Source organism: Phocoena sinus, chromosome 2 (genome assembly GCF_008692025.1).
Source record: "Phocoena sinus isolate mPhoSin1 chromosome 2, mPhoSin1.pri, whole genome shotgun sequence".
NCBI lineage: Eukaryota > Metazoa > Chordata > Mammalia > Artiodactyla > Phocoenidae > Phocoena > Phocoena sinus.
The window spans coordinates 103,779,385-103,796,124 of record NC_045764.1 but is presented as its reverse complement, the minus strand read 5'-3'; the positions used below and the strand labels follow the sequence as shown (position 1 = coordinate 103,796,124).

Sequence of the window (16,740 nt, the reverse complement as noted above, 5' to 3'; positions counted from 1 at the left end):
ACAAGTGAAGTGTTTATGAGGAGGAAAAAAGTGTACATGCAAATAAGACTCACATGGGTGGACTCAGAGAGAGAGTCGCACCCTCGTGGTAGTTTGAATCACTTATATGGGGCATTTCTTCCGGGTTTCCTTTGACCAATCATCTTGCTTTGTCTGGCTCTGAGTCCATATTTGGTTTCTCTCAGGGTCCTCCCATGTGTGCATGCGCATCTCAGCCAAGATGGATTCTAGTGAAGAGGCCTATGGGTAGACTGACATCGCCTACTATGGGGTGATGCCCCCTCCCTTTTTGGCCCCCAAGGAGCCTTTCTGCACATGTGTAGTTGGAAAGGTCTCCTTGACCTCGAGAATGAGAAATATGTGGTCTCTTCATCTCCCATCTGGGCAAGGCTCAGTTCTTCGCTACCCCTGCCATTCCTGTTAAAGTGTCTGCCAGAGGCAAAGTCCAGCTCTTTACCCCATTCTTGTTGTTGTTTTTATCTGGAAGTGAAATAGGAGGGAAGGGGGCAGGGCACAACCTTTAAAAGAATGACATAGCCATAGGACATGACAAAAACTGGTTAGAACCAGCTAGATCCAAAATGGTGGAAGGTTTGACTTCCAGTAGACCTTGAGCCTCATTATATGCTCATTGTAATACATTAGCATATGCTAAATGACACACCCACCAGCGCCCGTGACAGTTCCAAGGCTGACCATCAAAGATCAAGAAGTGAGGGCTTCCCTGGTGGCGCAGTGGTTGGGAGTCCGCCTACCGATGCTAGGGGACACGGGTTCGTGCCCTGGTCCGGGAAGATCCCACATGCCACGGAGCGGCTGCGGCCCGTGAGCCATGGCCGCTGAGCCTGCGCGTCTGGTTCTGAGATGGCCCACACTCTGTCTGTGGAGTGTTTCTTCTCTCTAAATAAATCCACTTCTTACCTATCACTTTTTCTCTCACTGACTTCTTTCTGCAAGGAGACATCAAGAACCTGAGCTTCATTAAGTCCTGAAACCAGGCGTGTGATCTCAAAAGACTGTGGGTTCAGGGGCTTCCCTGGTGGCGCAGTAGTTAAGAATCCGCCTGCCAATGCAGGGGACATGGGTTCAAGCCCTGGTCCGGGAAGATCCCACATGCCGCAGAGCACCTAAGCCCGTGCGCCACAACTACTGAGCCTGAGCTCTAGAGCCCGTGAGCCACAACTACTGAAGCCCATAGCCTAGAGCCCGTGCTCTGCAACAAGAGAAGCCACCACAGTGAGAAGCCTGCGCACCGCAGCTAGAGAAGGCCCGTGTGCAGCAACAGACCCAGAGCAGCCAAAAATAAAATAAAGACTGTGGGTTCAAGTCCCAATCTGGGTTTAGGCTGGGTTTGAGTCCCGGCACATGCGTTCAAGTCCCAATCAGAGTTACATGGTTTCAGCAGTGTAAACAGGAGGCTGGTTGTAAATATCTCACCTGGAGCCCATCTATCTTGTGCCTCAACCTTAGCTCCCTGCCCCCTGCTCAGGGGCCTGGGTTTGGGAAGAAGATGCGTAGCCCGGCTGCCAGCTGTGGGAGCACTAGGGACCTCTGTGGGAGCAGGCCTGGGGAAGCTGGCCAACCCTGCAAGCTTCCCGAACCTCAACTCCAGGTCCTCCCTGCCCCCACACTTCAGAACCCAAGCCTGAGTCATGCTGGGTGCAAAGGGGACATGGAGACATAGTGTTGCTTCTGTCATCAGTTCCAGGCATTCTCCTTCTTTACACTGAGTTCTGAGGCTCCACACCACTGCCTGTCTACCTCCTCCCCACCTCGCCCCAAGCTCCCTGCTCTGGGATCTAAGAGTCCCAGCTCGCCCTCCTAAGCCCCATCCAGCGGGGTGCATCATGTCTTGCTCTGACCACCATGGCTTACCATCCATTCATTCACTCATTCATTCTTTCCCAGGACCCCTACGAACACCACCAGCTCTATCTCAATACCCTGTTTAATTTTCCTCAGGGCACTTACGACTTGATGAAATCGTCTTTTGTGTGTATTTGCTTCTACAGTGTCAGTCTCCCCAGCTTGAGTGTAAGCTCTACGAGAGCAGGGACCTTGGCAGTCTTGGTCAGTGCCGTGCGGTGAGCTGTATTGGTGCTCAGTGATTACTGCTCAAGGACTGACTGGCTGAATTATGTAAATGTTTGTTGAGCAACCACCATGGGGCAGGCAGGTGAGGAGACATGCGATCAAACCAGCCTTCTCGGTAGGTCATGGCAGGAGCAGAAGCAGAGGGGCTGTACGCCCACAGGATGAGCTGAAAGAGGGCAACACAGGCCCTGCTTCTGGGGAAGCACAGAGGAGATGTGTGTCCGAGCCCCAAGCCAGGGCTCCTCCCCAATACCTGCAGCCCCAGCTCCAAGCTCACTTCCCTGGGAAACCTCACCCACCCCCATAGGAGCTCACCCAGCACCACACACACCTCCCTAAGGGCAGAACTGTAATTTTACATTTGCTTATAGGATTACTTGACTGCCTCTCTACACTGTTCCCAACACTCAGAGGGTTCTGTGCGACAGCCCCTCTCAGGACCATAAGCTCCATGTGTCCGTGTTTGGCCTCCATGCCCAGCATGGTGTCCAGCACAGGGGCACTCAGTCACTGTTGAATGAATGAATGGAACAGGGAAGAGGTAAGGGCAGGGTCCTCCCCAAAGCAAGCAGCTCCTCCTTCCTGGGAATGTCCTCTGTCCCCTGCTCTCATCTCCCAGCCAGAGCATCCCTTCCTTCCCTAGGCCCCCGCAGTCTCACTTTGTTCCAAGGCTTCTGTTTCTCATGCAGGCCTAGAACCTCAGGACTGCCTACCTCCTGGCACCGCTCACAGTGTATACGCCCCAAGCCCAAGGCATACCATGGAGCTGTGCAGCGGACAGGCTGCCACCCAGGCCCTGCCAGACACGTTCCCAGTCCCACCAGTGCTCTGGGCAATGCTGTCAACTTCACCAACCACCGTGCAGTGCAGAGACTCTAGTTCTGGTTCAAGAAGATTTTCCAGCTTTTCAGCCCTGTTTCCTGGTTGCTTTCCCTACATCTCTTCCCCTAGAGATGCCAACCTGAGTCAGCACCTGCCGCACCCTGGGGGAGACAGGATGCTCTAGCGTGGGGACTTTCCCTCTGGGGCCCTTCTGTCTTTTGCGCCGAAACTTGGGGCCCTGCCCTTCCTTCTGACTGGCCAGTCCATTCCTTCCTCTTCTCCAGTTATGGGTACCTGGTGGCACTGTTGGCTATCGTGGAATTTCCCCAATCCGGCAGAAGGCACTGGGGAGCAGGAAGGAGAGGAAAAAAATCCAAGCACAAGGACCAAGTATGAAGGACCCCAGGACCCTGGGGAGGTGGTGAATATAGAGGATCTTCTTGGGCTTTGAGTCATTCTGGTTCCCTGGGCCATCCCAGGCGTCAGATTCCTTCATAACTTTGGGGAACATTCTAGTCCTTGAATGTTCTCTACCCCATTCTCACAAGGTTGTTGACCAACACATGCTTGATTACCTCCCATGATGGTGAGCTCACCACCACTCATTTAGGCCCATTCCACCTTTGGACAGCTTTAATTATAAGAAAATCTTCCCCCATAACAAAGCTATATACATTCACTGGTCTTTGTTCTTTGTGCTCAAGATTAACAGAATCAATGTGGCTTCTGTTCCAACTAACAGCCCTTCAAGAGTTTGAAGACCACTATCATCTGCCCCTTGGGTCCTCTTCCCCAGTTAGACATTCCCATGTCCTCTCTCTGGTCATGGACTCTCCTCACCATCTTGATTGCTCCCTCTGGACCTTGCTGTTTGTCCCTGTCCCTCTTAAAATGGACCAGACACTCCCAACAGGGTCTCACCATCACAGATTTGGGGCCTCTGCACCCCATCATTCTGGGTCCTAAAGCTCTCTTCGTGCAGCTCAAAGTCAGGTCAGTGCTTCTGGCAAGGAGTCAACTCTTACCAGCCCTATGCCAACCAGAACCTCCCTGTCTGCACACACTGGTGTTATTCCATTGCCCACACATCATGCTCTTGTACAGAGGATGATTTGAGGACCAAAGAACCAGATTGTACCTCTGTCACTATTCAGTGCTATCTGGTCAAATATGGGCCCTCAAATTATGTTTAGATCCAGATTCCATCATCCAGCATTCCTCCCAACTACATGTTAGCTACCTTCAATTATGAGAATGGCACTGTGTGCTCATCCAACATATCACTGAAAAGTGCCACCACTAGGGACTTCTCTCCAAGTTGACAAACGCACATTAACCACTATTATTTGGAGACGAATATCCTACCAGTTATATCTACTATCCTATCAGCCTACCCACAGTTAACCATTTTGTCCCTCAACATATCCTGACATGGAGCTGATGGGTGCAAAAGCTCTATGATAATCACTGGGAAACCTGGTTTCCAACTCTGGCTCTGCCGCCAACGTGTATGTGGTTTCATGTCACCAAGTATCTCTGGGCCGCTGGGAGGTGAACGGGAGCCAGATGATCTGTCGAGCCCTCTCCAGCTCTGATGTCCTGTTCTGTGGTGGTCGAGGTTAGAAAGAAGGTCAGGAAGCTGGGGGAGAGGAGGGTCCACGTTGCAAGAAGTAAGAAATGGGCACTTCTGCTCATGCATGGGGAAACTTCAACCCTGCCCTTCCTGCTGAGCAGCAGGTGCCAGGCTCTGCTCTTGCCCTTGCAACTCCTTTACTGCAACTTAAGCTGACCCTCAGCCTTCCCAGCATTTGATTTCCTCTCAAGTGCCCGGGGTGCCCCCATCCAAACATCTAACCACTGCTCACTTGATACCCTGTGGAACTACGGCCCCAGGAAGATCCAGACCATCAGGTCTGAGTTCCTCTGAGTGGAACTCCCTCCCCAACCCGGCCCTCCAGCACACCCACCCCAGCTTTCCAGAAGTCTTGTGACACTTCCACACCCCCTCACTCTCCCACACACTCTGGGCCTTTGCCGGTTGCAGCCGAGCACAGTGGGCAAGCCAGGCGGAGGGAAAGTGAGTAAAAGTGTCTTCTGGAATCAGACAGCCACGGTGAGTTGGTTGGTTTGTTCAATTTAGAGAAGTAGCAAACGTTATTGTGTGTGTATAAAGGGTGATTTAGTTGTCCTCTGAAGGGCACCCTGCCTCCCAGAGTGAGACCAGGCTCTTATCACTTACAAGCTGTGTGACCTTGGGCAGAATTTCAGTTTCTTCTTATCATGGCTGTAGTCATTATTAATATTGGCTTCAAGGTCACAGAACCTCTCTTCATGGTCTATTTTTTCCTTCACTCCGTCAGTGAGGATTCTTTGCCCCACATCCCCAGTCCTGCCCTCACCATGCCTCTACCAGAGCTTGTTTGTGGGTCCCTCATCTCTGCCTCCTGGGGTCCCCATTTTCTGCTGGGTAGAATTACTACCCGTGCCCATGCTGACATCTTCTGTTATCGACAACAGCAACTTTAGTCATCTGACTCTGGTTGATTAGTGTTCAATTAGCACAGGATCGAGGTCAGAGGGGACCAAAAAAGGAATAAAATTTTTGATAGATTAATCATAAACTTGGTAAGGGAACTCAGTTTTAGGGGGACTTGGTTTCCTCCCAGCTGTGTGACCTTGGGCAAGCAACTTAACCTCTGTGAACCCACTGTATGCATTGGTCCTCACCGTAAAATCATAATACCTACTTCACATAGGTAGTGAGAACATCAGATAGGATGTCTGAGGCTCAGTCAGTACTCGGTTATTACTTGTTCTTTTCTCTACGTAGAAGGCAGTAAAATCCCTTCCTCAAATGTCATTCAGATTGTGGCCCTCAGACACCAGCATGGTCCCCACTTATCCCACACAGGATATAACTCCTGACACCTCCTTTTGCCTTAAAGCAAGAGGTTTGTCTTGTTTCCATTGCTCTTATCTCCAAAGGCGCCTGGTTCAGCTTCTGCCTGCCTGCCAGCTAAGTCTGTCACAACACATGCCTGAAACGCCCTTCCTGTCCTCTTTCCAAAACCAGGCCCCACCTTCTTGGAGGCAGATTTTGAGACTCGCTTCATCCCTTAAGTCGGCTTGACTCAGATTTCCCAGTTTCAGGATTACTAATCACTAAAAAATATTTCATGCCTACTTCAGCCTTCCTCCACCCCCTTTCCTCCGCCCTTAGTGACTACGATGTAAGACTGTATCTGGCAGATCGGCATCTGTGGGCACTTGTGTTCCCAGGTATCTGGTTGCACGTGTGAGTGGCTATAGAGCAGGAAGCAAGAACAGCTGGTGACCAAAACGACCCAACTAAACAAACAAAAAAAGCAGTTGATGAGGTAGAGACAGGGCCGGGCTAGATCAGACCCATGTCCACTTGACCACTTACTACATGGGTAGCACTTAGCAAGTTACTCAGCCTTTCTTTCTGAGCCTTTACTCCCTGGCATATTTGTCATGAAAATTAGCTATAACTATTTACTGAGCCCTTACTCAGGGCAGACACTGTCCTAGGCACTTTACATAGACTTTTACATTTAATCTTTACTTCAACCCTAGCAGGTAGGTAACATTATTTTTCCTATGCTACCGTTGAAGGAGTTGAGACACAGAAGAAAGTCAACATAGAGGTTAAGTGCCTTGCCCAGGTCACGTATCTAATAAGTGGCAAAGCCAGGATTTGCACCCAGGCAGTCAGACCCCAGAGTCCATGTTTTTTTCTTTTTTTTTTAAATTTAATTTGTTTATTTTTGGACCTGTTGGGTCTTCGTTGCTGCACGTGGGCTTTCTCTAGTTGCAGCGAGCGGGGCTACTCTTAGTTGTGGTGCACGGGCTTCTTATTGTGGTGGCTTCTCTTGTTGCGGAGCACAGGCTCTAGGCACGTGGGCTTCAGTAGTTGCAGCATGCAGGCTCAGTAGTTGTGGTGCACGGGCTTAGTTGCTCCACGGCATGTGGGATCTTCCCGGACCAGGGCTCGAACCTGTGTCCCCTGCATTGGCAGGCAGATCCTTAACCACTGCGCCACCAGGGAAGTCCCAGAGTCCACGTTCTTAACCACTCTGCACACTGCTTCCCACGTGTGATCCTGTGTGTGTGTGCAAAGCTCTTGACACAGTGACTGGCACAAAGACAGCCATTAAATGGTGTAACTCTTTCCTCACTGGGACAGTGAGGAAGTACAGGAGGCCAGGACAAGTGTCTCTTTTCCCCTGTAACTTGTTACAGGGCCTCAGAAAAGACAGAATATAGAGTGGGCACTTTACACACATTTCCGGGGCCTGAAAAAGGTGTGGAAGAAATGTAAAAAATTTAAAGCCATATTTTCTTACCCAGATGTGTGTTATAAACATACACATGCCACGTGGACACACACTTCTCACAAATACATCACACTCACACATAGACACTCAGTGACCACTTTGAACCCATGAAGTCTCCATCAGGAAACCTTCCTAGGCTGGTCCAGTCCTCACAATTTCTCCCATCCCTGAATGCCAACAGCCCTCACCGTTAGGCCCAGCCAAGCCAGCCCTCACTATGCGGTGTCGTATTCATTCAGATAACTACCCAATAACTACTGAGAACCAGGGCCAAGTATTGGAGAAGCAAGACCGAAAAAAAAAATATTGTTCCTGTCCTCCAGGAACTCTGAATCTCCTAGGCGATGTTAGCATACAAACCAAGACTCACCATAGGCACAGTGGGGTAAACGCTATCACTAACAGACTGGGGCATTTTAGAGAGCTTCCTGGAGGTGACACAAGTTAAATTTTAAAGATGAACAGGAGCTATTCTGGCAAAGGAAGAGGTGTGGAGGAAGGAGAGTAAGGAAGCGGGAACAGGTTAATGTGCTTGGGAAACTGCAAGTCATCCTATCAGCTGTAATGAAGAGTTCTTAACAGGGACAGGCAGGACATGAGGCCATAGGGGTAAGCAGGGTCCAAATGCCAAAAGGCCTGATGTGCTGACCTGAGAGATTCAAAGTCTTTCCTGAAAAGATGTCAGGAGCCATGGAAGGGTTTTGGGCAGAGAAACAACATGATCAAATCTGCATTTCAGAAAGATTGATTCAGCAGCACAGAGGTGAACTGATAAAAGAGGGGACAGGGTGGAGATGAGGGAACATTGAAAAGACTTCCAACAATCCCAGGAATAAATGAACTTAAATTCTTAGTGCAGTGGGAATGGAGAGGGTATTTAAGAGATACCAAGGAAAAGTGGGGAGGCCATCCATTAAAATAGGAAACATAAAGGCCAAAGTCTACTCTGGAAGGAGGGGAGACAATGATACCTTTTGACTTTTAGAGTTTGAGGTGTCTCTGGGACACCCAGGTGATACCTAATAGGCTTATGAATATGTGTGTGTCTGTGACTTCCCTGGTGGTCCACTGGGTAAGACTCTGTGCTCCCAGTGCAGGGGGCCAGGGGTTCAGTCCCTGGTGGGGGAGCTAGATCCCACATGCAGCAACTAACAGCCCCAACAAAAAATCCCGCATTCCGCAACAAAGATCCAGCGTGCCACAACTAAGACCCTCTGCAGCTTAACTAAATAAATATTTTCTAAAAAAATGTTTGTGTCTCTGTGTGTGTACATTTTTTTCCATTATAAAAGCTTGCAAGACATCTGGGCTGGAGATATAAATTTAAGTGTCATCAGCTTACAGATAGCAATTAAAACCATGAGTGTGGATGAAGTCACCCAAAGTGTGGGCCAGAAGATCTGTGGGCCCAGGACAGAGCTCTGGAGAGCTCCGATTCCAAGCAGTTGAAGGCTTGGATTTGTGAACATTCTCCCAAGGGAGCAGTGTGTGAAGTGGAAAAGAGTGTGGAAAGGGCCCTGGATATCACCAACATTTAGGGGAAGAGAAGGTAAACAGATGAGAAGAGAGGGGCAAAAGTGCAGGAAAAGCCAGGACAGGGTGTCACGTCGAGGGAAGTCAGTAGCATCAAATGCTGCAGAGGTCAATGGAGGTAAGGAGAGGAAACTCCATCAGTTAGATTTAGCAACTAAGAGGTGGTGAGTGCGGCCAGAGAGAGGTTAGTGGAGCGCTGAGAGGGTGGGCTTCCGGCTGTGGGGGAAACCTTTTCAAATGAAACGCAGTTTGAGTAGGTGGCTGGAATTGCACCCTGCGCTGCTTTCCCGCGCGCGCCACAGTCACGCGTGCACACTCTTACACACCAGAGGGCTAACGGGCACTTTGTGCTCCCGGACAGGGCTCCCAGAGATCCTGCGCAGGCGCCTCCGGAGCCCGCCTGCTCTGCCGCGAGCCCCTCCCCAGGCCTGCAGAGGGCGCTGAGTCTCGGAGAGCCGGGGCGTGACGCCACTCTAGCTAGCGCTGGCGCTCGGGCTCGGTGGTGGGCGCCGTAGCTCCGCGTCCCGCACGCCTCCTCCCAGCACAGGTGGGTCCGCCGGCGGGGGCCAGCAGTGCTTGGGATCCGTGGGGCGGGCGGGTAGCGACAGCCTCTGGGCGCGGAGTAGTCCCCATCACCTAAGTGCTCCAGCTCGGGCCAGGCTCCGGCGAATCGGGCTGTGGACAGGGCTGCACGTGTGCAAGTCCCATTCCGGGTGGGTGCCTTCAGGACGTGCAGTGCCTGTCCCGGAACCCCTTAACACCCCAGGGGTCTCCGCCCCGGCTCGCCCGCGGCTTCCTGGGGACGTCTGGGGACGTCTAGGGACGGGGCTACCAGGGGCGGGGCTCCCATGATTGACACGTCTCTCCCCAGGTTTCACGGGCACCACTTGACCCCTACCCTGCCCTGAATCTGAGCCAGCACCATGGTGAGAACCCTGAGCGCAGCCCCTCACCTCCGCATGTCCATGCCCTTGCCCTTGCCCTTGCCCCTGCCCCGCGTGGCCTTGCCTCCGTTGCCCGATAGAACGGAGTGGGGGTTCCGGTGGGTATGCCCCTGCAAGGCAGCCTGCACTCTTGCAACCCGGCCATCCCTATAGCACGGGCGCCTGAAGGTGAAGACATCGGAAGAGCAAGCGGAAGCCAAAAGGCTAGAGCGGGAACAGAAGCTGAAGCTATACCAGTCAGCCACCCAGACTGTCTTCCAGAAGGTGGGGCCCTCAGAGGTCGTCCCCTCCCACAGTGGCTCCCTTAGTATAGCACTGAGGCCAAGAACTGCGCCTTAGAGTCAGGCTGCTTGGATCCATATCTGCGTTCTATCAGGTACTAGCTGTGTGTCCTTGGGCAAGTTACTGAATCTCTTTGGACCTCAGTTTGCCCATCTGTAAAATGGGCCTAACAATTGCACTTACTGCATAAGGCTGTTGTGAAAATTAAATCAGAGAATACATGTAAACCCATAAAGTGCTTTGTATAGTACCTATAGTATAGTATGGCATTCACAGAACAGTTGGTAGTTGTATTTATGTTATTAGCCCTGTAGCAGGAGAAAGATATGATCTCTCTGACCCTGCTATCTACCTTCTCAGCGCCAGGCTGGAGAGCTAGATGAATCAGTGCTGGAACTGACAAGCCAGATTCTGGGAGCCAACCCTGATTTTGCCACCCTCTGGAATTGTCGCCGAGAGGTGCTCCAGCGGCTGGAGGTCCAGAAGTGCGTAGGGGTTCAGAGCCCCGGGAAGATGGCCCTGGCTCTGCCCCTGCCCTCCCTGGGTCCAGGGCTGGAGGAAGAGTGGGGCAGCCAGGGGCATAGGCAGAGGGCAGTGGAGGGCTGGGTGCAGAAAGACAGGGGTGAGCTGAGATTGGGTGTTGGAGGGCCCTGACCCCCATTCCCCTCTGGGTGCAGGTCCCCCGAGGAGTTGGCCGCTCTGGTGAAGGCAGAACTGGGCTTCCTGGAGAGCTGTCTGAGGGTGAACCCCAAGTCTTACGGTACCTGGCACCACCGCTGCTGGCTGCTGGGCCGCCTGCCAGAGGCCAACTGGGCCCGGGAGCTGGAGTTGTGTGCCCGCTTCCTCGAGGTTGATGAGCGGAACTGTACGTGCCCGCAGATTCTGTCCCTACAGCCCTCACCTGCCCCACGTTCTGGTACTAGGGCCTCAGTAAGGCCCAGAGTGGGGAGGGATGGCCAGGATGGGCCCACTGAGCTGATGGCAAAAGGGATGATGGAGCCAAACGTATCCTCCATGGAGTGCAGAGAGGTGTTTCTCAGGATCTCCGAGGGAACTCCAGGGGTACCAGCCGGGGAGATTCTCTTGCCCTGCGTCTGAGATGTGCTGTCTGCCCTTCCCCCCAGTTCACTGCTGGGACTACCGGCGGTTTGTGGCTGCGCAGGCAGCTGTGCCCCCTGCAGAGGAGCTAGCCTTCACTGACAGCCTCATCACCCGAAACTTCTCCAACTATTCCTCCTGGCATTACCGCTCCTGCCTCTTGCCCCAGCTGCATCCCCAGCCAGACTCTGGACCTCAGGGGCGCCTCCCTGAGGATGTGCTGCTCAAAGGTAAGCAGAGTCAGGGGGTGCTGGGGAGGACTCTGCAGCGCCACCCTTCCAACCCTGATGCCTAGGCCTGTTCCTGAACCTGCCACTCGGGAACTTGCCTGGCTCTGGGGGTGCATAAGATCCAGCCCCTGGCTGCAGGGAGCCCAAGTGTCCAATGGGGAAGATAAAACTGAAATGTGCAGCCCCTGGGCAAGGCCAGCCTATAGGTGAAACTGCAGGCTGGAGGAACTCCAAGGTGAGGGTGGGATGTTGGGGTGGCCAGGAGCCAAGCAGGGCCCTAACCACAACCCCATGCCTCCGTGGCCCCCGCAGAGCTGGAGCTGGTGCAGAACGCCTTCTTCACGGACCCCAATGATCAGAGTGCCTGGTTCTACCATCGTTGGCTCCTGGGACGAGGTGAGCAGTGGGGGAGGAAGCTGGGTGATTAGGGCTTAGAAGGAATGGAAGAATATTTAAGGAGACCTGAGGCTGTGTCTTCCCCCAGCGGATCCCCAGGATGCTCTGCACTGCCTGCACGTGAGCCGGGATGAGGCCTGTCTGACTGTCTCCTTCTCTCGGCCCCTCCTAGTGAGTCCTGCAGCTTTTGCCGGAGAGCATCGTGGATCGTGGGCCTGGTGCTGTTGGAGTGACGGGTCTCTCTTTGTCCCCCGTGCCAGGTGGGCTCCAGGACGGAGACCTTGCTGCTCTTGGTGGACGAGTCACCCCTGGCCGTGGCGTGGAGGACCCCAGATGGCAGGAACCGGCCTAGCCACGTCTGGGTATCCCAGGATTGGTGGGCAGACTGGAGGCTGGGGTAGGGCTGGGCTGGGACTGTCAGGAAGGTGGTGCAGCCGGGCTTTTTCTTAACCCCGTGCTCCCAGCTCTGTGACCTGCCCGCCACCTCTCTCAACGACCAGTTGCCCCAACATACATTTCGTGTCATTTGGACAGCAGGCGGTGCCCAGAAGGAGTGTGTGCTCTTAAAAGGTGACATAGCCCGCACCTCCCCCCTTGGCAGCAGCCCTCATCCCTCTCTTCCTGTCATGGGTGTCCCCTCCTACCACCTGCTCTTTCTTACAGGCCGCCAAGAGGGCTGGTGCCGGGACTCCGCCACGGATGAACAGCTCTTCAGGTGATGGTGACAGGGAAGCGCACAGACAAGGATGGGGGCTCTGGACTCTGGGCATCAGGCAGCTGGGCAGGAGGCTGGGGGCTTAAGCAGTTGATCTCAGACTGGATACTGGGGCTGACTAGTACCCCAGGGCTGGAGCATCATCCCCTCCCCCACCCTGCCCACCCTCAGGTGTGAGCTGTCGGTGGAGAAGTCCACGGTGCTACAGTCCGAGCTTGAATCCTGTAAGGAGCTGCAGGAGCTGGAGCCAGAGAATAAATGTGAGGCCCGCTCCCCTGAGGAGGCCCCTTTCTAGGGGGGCACCCCTTGGGGAGAGTGGGAAGGGTCTCCAGAGGATGGGAGCAGAGGAGGATCCAGGAGAGACCGTCCTCTTCCCTGCCCTCTCCCCAGGGTGCCTGCTCACCATCATCTTGCTGATGCGGGCGCTGGACCCCCTGCAGTATGAGAAGGAGACGCTGCAGTACTTCCAGACCCTCAAGGCAAGTCGGGTCCGTGGGAACCGGCGAGGGGGAGGCCCGGCGGGCAGGAGGAGGGCAGCTGACGTGCATTCTCCGTCCCTTCTCCCTGCCAGGCCGTGGACCCTATGCGGGCAGCGTACCTGGACGACCTGCGAAGCAAGTTCCTGCTGGAGAACAGCGTGCTCAAGATGGAGTATGCGGAGGTGCGCGTGCTGCACCTTGGTCACAAGGTAGGGACTGCGCACGCGCCTTCCCGGCCTTCGCCCTGCTAGCTGGCCTCCCTCTTCCTCAGGACCTGGCCGGCTTTTATATCCGCTCCCTGGGCCTCAGCCGAGACACTCACCACGCCCCCGGCTTTCCTTCAGTCGCACGTGCCTTTCTGGACATTTCTTCCTCAGCTCATTCCCGTGCTTCTCTCCCTGGAGCAGGCCCCAACACCTAAAACCTCAATAGTTTCCAGAACTTTCTGACAAACCCTCCAGACTCTCTTTTTCCTCTGTAGTCCTTCCCAATCAATCTCCCCAACACGTCACTGCTGCCCACCTTCGCCCCCACCAGCCGATCCCAGACTCACCAGGCCCGCTCCCACCAGTGTCTGTGTTTATCCCAGCGCCCTCCTCCATCCCCCTTACCTGCCCCACTCCCACCACCCCACTGGCCACCCAGCCCGAGGGCTCAGGCCTCTCCCATGTCCTTGACGTGGAGCATGTACTGCCAGGGGTGCTGAGGCAAGCGTCCCACCTACTCCCTCTTCTCCTCAGCTGGGGTCCCCAAGGGCCTGTGTGGGGCACACAGGGCAAGTGCCTGATAAACGATGGCTGAGGCCTTTCCCCCAGGTCTTGCTGGGTATCTCATCCCCCCTCCTCAGGATCTGACGGTGCTCTGCCATCTGGAGCAGCTGCTCTTGATCACTCACCTTGACCTGTCGCACAATCGTCTCCGAGCCCTGCCCCCTGCCCTGGCTGCCCTGCGCTGCCTCGAGGTAGAGCACTCACTCCTGTGTCGCTGTCCTGGGTGATCCTCTTCCCCTTCCTCCACCTCAGAAGTCTGCCCACCCTACAAAGAGATGCCCAGGTCCTCCCAGACCCCACAGATGACCCCTGCCTTCGCCTCTGTCACCCAGCCTGACCCCAGGATCCCTTCCATGTACTGTAAGCTGATCACCCTGGGTTCCCCAGTTGCTTGTACCAATCCCAGGCTGACAGCTGCCTTCCCTGCCTTGTCTTCCCCGCCCTCCCTGCTCCCCAGGTGCTGCAGGCCAATGACAACACTATCGAGTCCCTGGATGGTGTCACTAACCTGCCCCGGCTGCAGGAGCTCTTTCTGTGCAACAACCGTATCCTTCCTTCTGGGTGCCTTTCAGACAGCAGGCAGTACGAGGTGCCACGCCAGGAAGGGACAGACAGCACGCAGGGTGGTGTGCCCCTGGACATGGAGAGGGGGCTCTGGCTGTCTAAGCTGAGGAGAGAGGGTAGCCTGGCGCTGTATGAGGCTATCATTGACTTGTACTGGTAGAGTTTTGGAGGATGGAAGTCAGTGACTTCCTCAAGCCAGAGTTCACAAACCAGCAGCCTACAGATATTCTTGGGTAGCGCATCATGTTTTTAAAATCAGGAAGTTTCATATTTTAAAAAATCTAGAATTTTGATTCTTCTTTAAAAAAATGGAAATTAAAGCAACGTTTAGCCTGCATTTCCACTTGGCAACCCTTGGCCATTGGTGGATCATGGGTGCCTCTGCATCTGGGGCTAGCTTTCACCTTGGCCATAGTCTCCACCACTCCTTCTGGGACTGTATCCAGTCAGCCTCCTGTGCTTCCTGCCTGGCCCCCGGGGGCTGGTGTTTGCAGTCTAGAGCCTTACGCCCTCCGGGGAAGCGGACAAGGTGCCCACCAAGCAGGCTGCTAGGCAGCAGTCCCTGTTCTTGAGGGAAAGCAGTGATGGGTGCACAGGAGCTGGTGGATCTGGAGGAACCTGCCAAGCTTTCCTTGACTCCCGCCCAAGGCCTCCAGCAGCCTGCAGTGCTCCAGCCTCTCGCCTCCTGCCCCAGGCTGGTCCTCCTCAACCTGCAGGGCAACCCCCTGTGCCAAGCAGTGGGCATCTCGGAGCATCTGGCCGAGCTGCTGCCTTCAGTTCGCAGCAGCCTCACCTAAGAGACTCTGCCCCCGCCCCCTGCCCTTTAACTTATTGGAACTGAATAAACAATGAAGAGGCCCCCAAAGGCTGCTAAGCTGCCGCCGCCACCATCATTACTACTGCTACCTATCCTGGAAAAGGAAGGGAGAGAGTGAGGGTATGTCAGTTTACCCCCTCTACTTTCATTTTATGCTCAGTCCTGCTGTTCCCTGTCATGGAGAACCAAAGCCTCAGTATCTGGGGCAGAATCAGGGCAATGGCTGGATTTGAATCTACATTCCAGTTTGGGGCTGGGCTGGGTCTAAGTTCCAGGCTGGAATCAGATTGGAGTTCATGTTCTGGTTGGGGCTGGACCACAAAGCAGCTGGAAGTCTCTCTAACTGAAAGGGGCTCGTAGAAGTTTCTCCCGTGACCTGTGCCCCTTCTAGATGCCCTGTCTGCCCCGGCTCTCCTTTACCACAGTTAAGAAAGCTCTTCCCAGGAGGAGTGGGCCAGGGCGCCCTGGCTCCCCTCTCTTAACAGCAACACTGTCAGTCCCCATGAGTAGCATGCTTTGGATAAAGAGCCCTTGGAAATCCTTGATCCCATTTGATCCTCACAAGCTCTCAGGGCTGAGACGATTAGGCCCATAGTACTGATGAGGAAACTGCTGTTAAGATGCACCCAAGGTTGCTGACCTCAAGTGCTGGAGCCAGAGCCGTCTCTGCAACTTGGTCTGGGATTCCAGATTCATGTTCTTGCTTCTGGATTGGGCAGAGCCTGGCCCCAGCTCCCGAGGTACCGAGACGGTGTCTTTTCCCATGGTCCCCCTTCCAACACACATACACATACCTTGTCCTGACTCTGAAAGCCCTGAGGCACTTGAGCCTCCCCGGAGGGAGGAAAGGGGAGCGACTCAGGGGTGAGGGCACTGAGTCAAACCTGGCTGGGTGGGGAAAGAGAAAGACTGAAACAAGAGGGAGAGAATGTGACAAGGCATTTACCTGGTTCCCTGAGAATCTACCTGGACCCACATGTGCTCACACACAACCAGACTCTCAGGGCCCTGCCCCTCCCATATCCGTAGTGATACACAGACAGCCCCTCCATGAAGCCCTTAGGCTGACCTGCCTCACACCTGCCTGGAATTTTGATTTCCACTAGTGCATCCTCTGAGCGTGCTGGAGGATGTGGGGATTAGACCTGGACAGGAAAAGGTCGCGGGGATGTGAAGGGCTCTGTGCCTGGTCCTGGAGCCTCTGTCCCTGCTCCCCAAGCCACCTCCCTGCCTGACGCATCACCAAACTCAGCCTCTCCTCCAGTCAGCTTCCTTGTGTCCCCTTGCCCACCCTGTTTTCACTGTCTTCTGTTCAGTGTCCCATGGACAGAGCTGGGACAACAGCGGGATGGAGGGAAGAGACCCCAGGAACAGGGTCCCAGACTTCCGGAAGATGTCTGACCTCCTCTTTGCCTTGGGGCTCTCTTGGTGGCCTCCCTGGCATTTCTCCCAGTGTCAGGGTGAAGTTGGGGCAGGTGCCTGGAGCCGGTTGGTCAGGATTCCCAGGAAGAATTCCAGGTTGGAGAGCCCTGGCCTCCAGCTCACCAGACATTCGTCTCAGTGAGAGAAGGGGGTACTCTGCAGCCTGGGGAGGGGGGGACTTCATTCCCACCTGAGCCTCATAGCAAAGACCTCAAC

General features: G+C 54.3%; 1 protein-coding gene across 5 annotated transcripts; it reads left to right on the top strand.

The window, feature by feature from the left end:
- Positions 1–9,211: 9,211 nt before the first annotated feature.
- Positions 9,212–15,165, top strand: RABGGTA (Rab geranylgeranyltransferase subunit alpha). 5 transcript variants are annotated; one of them, XM_032619187.1, is made up of 17 exons: positions 9,212–9,354; positions 9,679–9,733; positions 9,905–10,015; positions 10,394–10,518; positions 10,711–10,898; positions 11,158–11,361; positions 11,674–11,757; positions 11,846–11,928; positions 12,018–12,119; positions 12,222–12,327; positions 12,421–12,472; positions 12,644–12,732; positions 12,863–12,951; positions 13,044–13,160; positions 13,799–13,912; positions 14,179–14,266; positions 14,934–15,165. In XM_032619187.1, exons 2-17 carry the CDS (start codon positions 9,731–9,733, stop codon positions 15,080–15,082), a joined length of 1,704 nt encoding a protein of 567 aa, XP_032475078.1. In that variant the 5' UTR covers positions 9,212–9,354; positions 9,679–9,730; the 3' UTR covers positions 15,083–15,165. The 5 variants fall into 5 exon arrangements, 4 of the variants coding, with proteins under 4 accessions (XP_032475078.1, XP_032475096.1, XP_032475111.1 ...); XM_032619195.1 differs by having other exon boundaries at positions 9,348–9,520; positions 14,934–15,154; XM_032619205.1 differs by lacking the exon at positions 13,799–13,912 and having other exon boundaries at positions 9,244–9,354; positions 14,934–15,150.
- Positions 15,166–16,740: the final 1,575 nt, after the last annotated feature.

Excerpts from the sequence above, each read along its gene's own strand:
- RABGGTA (XM_032619187.1), top strand. Across the intron at positions 10,016-10,393 it reads CCCAGACTGTCTTCCAGAAG|CGCCAGGCTGGAGAGCTAGA; the intron begins GTGGGGCCCTCA and ends CTACCTTCTCAG. Across the intron at positions 12,328-12,420 it reads GGAGTGTGTGCTCTTAAAAG|GCCGCCAAGAGGGCTGGTGC; the intron begins GTGACATAGCCC and ends TCTTTCTTACAG.